Raw genomic sequence first — 2500 nt, forward strand, 5'->3', positions numbered from 1 at the left:
CCACCAACAGCTGCCTCATGACCGAAGTCGTCGAGGGATGAAAAGTCGTCGTCGTCGTCCTTGAGAAGTGGTCGTTTGGAGGAGAGGAAAGGAGAGAGAGAAAGGAGTAGGGCCGAGGAGTCAATGCCTGTCGCTGCGGCTGCCTCCGCCTCGTTTCCGAAGTCGTCGAGGAATGAACGATGAAGAGAGAGCAGGGACCGAGAAAGATAGAGAGAATAAAAGGATAGAAGGAGATAATAGTGATAAAGGTTAATGGGAAAGTCATCGAGGTATAAAAGATAAAGAGAGGGAATGGACAGAACATGAGAGAAGGGGCAGCAGATGATAAGGGATATAAATCGTCGTCGATTTAGGGAAGTCGATTAGAGAGGACAGAAGAAGTGAGAGAAAGGATAGAAGGAGAGAACAAAAGCAGTAGTGGCTTGCTGGTGTAGGTGACATATAGACTATATAAGAAAAGGAACTTGGAAACAGAGTTGAACTTGTGACTGATTCTACGGAAGAAGACGACAAGAACATTTGTTATTGGAATGAACCCTCGCGAGTGCCTAGGTCTCGAGACATATTCTGATACTTATATTTTTCTCCTTATCTCTTTTCCTGTGAAACAAAAGCTCAAAAAAAACTTAAAATGGAAATAGTGGAATCTGAATCCTGTGTGAAAAAGCATCAACTGGAAGCCAAGAAACGCGCGTTAGAATTATCGTTGTGTCCAAGAGAACGGCTTGTGATACGTGCATGTAATTACTGTATGTATTCGTGAACACGTGAATGACTGTGTGTGTGTGTGTGTGTGTGTGTGTGTGTGTGTGTGTGTGTGTGTGTGTGTGTGTGTGTGTGCGTGCGTGCGTGCGTGTGTGCGCGCGCGTGTGTGTGTATGATTGCATTTTTGATCTGCATTTCAGACATTTATCAGTGTCTTGAAGCCACAGCGTTGTTTAAAATAGGTGGAGCGGTAAATCAAAGGTGTTTGGTTGTCAAATCACCACTCTTTGTTTTGTAAATATAACCGTTATTGTAATCCATAACTTAGATATCAATATATATATTTTTGTCTCTCAGATCTTGCCCGTGTTAGGTTCCTTTCTCCCAAGTTTATGGCAACTGCTTTGTTATTAGGGTGTAGCATTTGTTTCTTCATTTTGTATTTATCAATTTCATTATCAATTCTTTATTATTATTTATTGATTTGTTGCCTTCGTCGTGTAAGTATATTAGTCCTAAATTTATGTATATTATTTTGTAGAATGGAATATTAATGGCCACGGTGAAGTTGCTTTATACAAATATATGTATATGTTTAAGCATTGAATGTAGTTGTTTGTAAAACTACACCGTCTGAGTTATATTATTTCATCGTCATGATGATTGCCAGTAGGTTTAATTTTATATTTTGTCATGCATCCTCATAAATCTCATGATAATTCAGATAATGATTTTTATATAGGGTCCATATTTGTATTACTGACATTATTATTATTTTTTAATATTACCACTAATGTGGTAATAATCACTATCACCACAGTTAAAAGTTATAAGCACTCTCCAGTATGCCATGACGCAAGTGGAAAAAAATGTGATAATTAGGAACCAAAGAGCACAAGACAACTAGAAATTAAGCGGCAGTTAATCAGAACCGAATTCCAGGACCGTGCAGCACTGTTGACTTACGCGCTTGTGGTTGTGTGGTTGCTTTCTATACAGCATAGTGTAAGGAAAGAAGGATCTGGATAAATCGCCAATATAAACTTATTCCTTTTCCGTCTTCCATCTCGCTATTCTACTTCTCATCCTCCGGCCTATTTCCCTCTCTCCTCCTCCTCTTTCTTCTCTCTCCTCCTTCTCCTTCTTCCTTCACTCTTTTATTTTCCCTCTTCTTCACTTCACCTTTCATCTCCCCTTCCTCATCTCCTTGTTACGTTAATAGCATTAACATTTATTGTGTGCAGTTTGATTCCAGATAGTTATTTATTAATAGTGGTAGCAGTAGTCGTGGTTAGTAGTTGTGACAACAGGAGGGCTCCCGCTACTGTTACTATTACTATTACTATTTCTATAATCATCACTGCATAGAATTACGAATAATTTTTCTGCCTTCGTTGTCTTAAAGTTGCTTCGTATTTAGGACACATTAACGGTTATAAATGTTCTCACTTTCTTACGTTCTTGTTTTCTTAAGAGCATCGAACAAAGGCAGATAATTAATGTAGCAATTAATCTTTATAAAGAAATTTAAACAACACATATGCAGGGATTGGAAGAATTGTAGACTGTGAAAAAATAACTGAGGCATGTTTTCATATTTAAACCCGTGTGGCGTGATGAAGGAAATGATGCCAGAACAATTACTGACTGGAGTGTCTCTCTACAATCAAAAATAATCATTTCAGGCTCATGGTGACGTGGCATACTGGTATATAACAACTCACGCGTCAAAGTCATTTTGCTGTATTTTCAAAAATGTCCTTATAATGTTTTCCTTTTTCTTTTACAATTCATG

General features: G+C 38.1%; 1 protein-coding gene across 1 annotated transcript in view; it reads left to right on the forward strand.

Moving 5' to 3' along the window:
- The window catches only part of LOC125037411 (YTH domain-containing protein 1-like), a 7187-nt gene that overhangs the window by 4594 nt on the left and 93 nt on the right, over nucleotides 1-2500 (forward strand). The window contains exon 4 of the mRNA XM_047630552.1: nucleotides 1-2500. This exon is cut by the window's left edge and continues 109 nt beyond it; it is cut by the window's right edge and continues 93 nt beyond it. Coding sequence (XP_047486508.1) covers nucleotides 1-41 — 41 coding nt within the window. The 3' untranslated portion in view covers nucleotides 42-2500.

The sequence above is a fragment of the Penaeus chinensis genome, chromosome 23 (assembly GCF_019202785.1).
Source record: "Penaeus chinensis breed Huanghai No. 1 chromosome 23, ASM1920278v2, whole genome shotgun sequence".
In the NCBI taxonomy this organism is placed as follows: domain Eukaryota; kingdom Metazoa; phylum Arthropoda; class Malacostraca; order Decapoda; family Penaeidae; genus Penaeus; species Penaeus chinensis.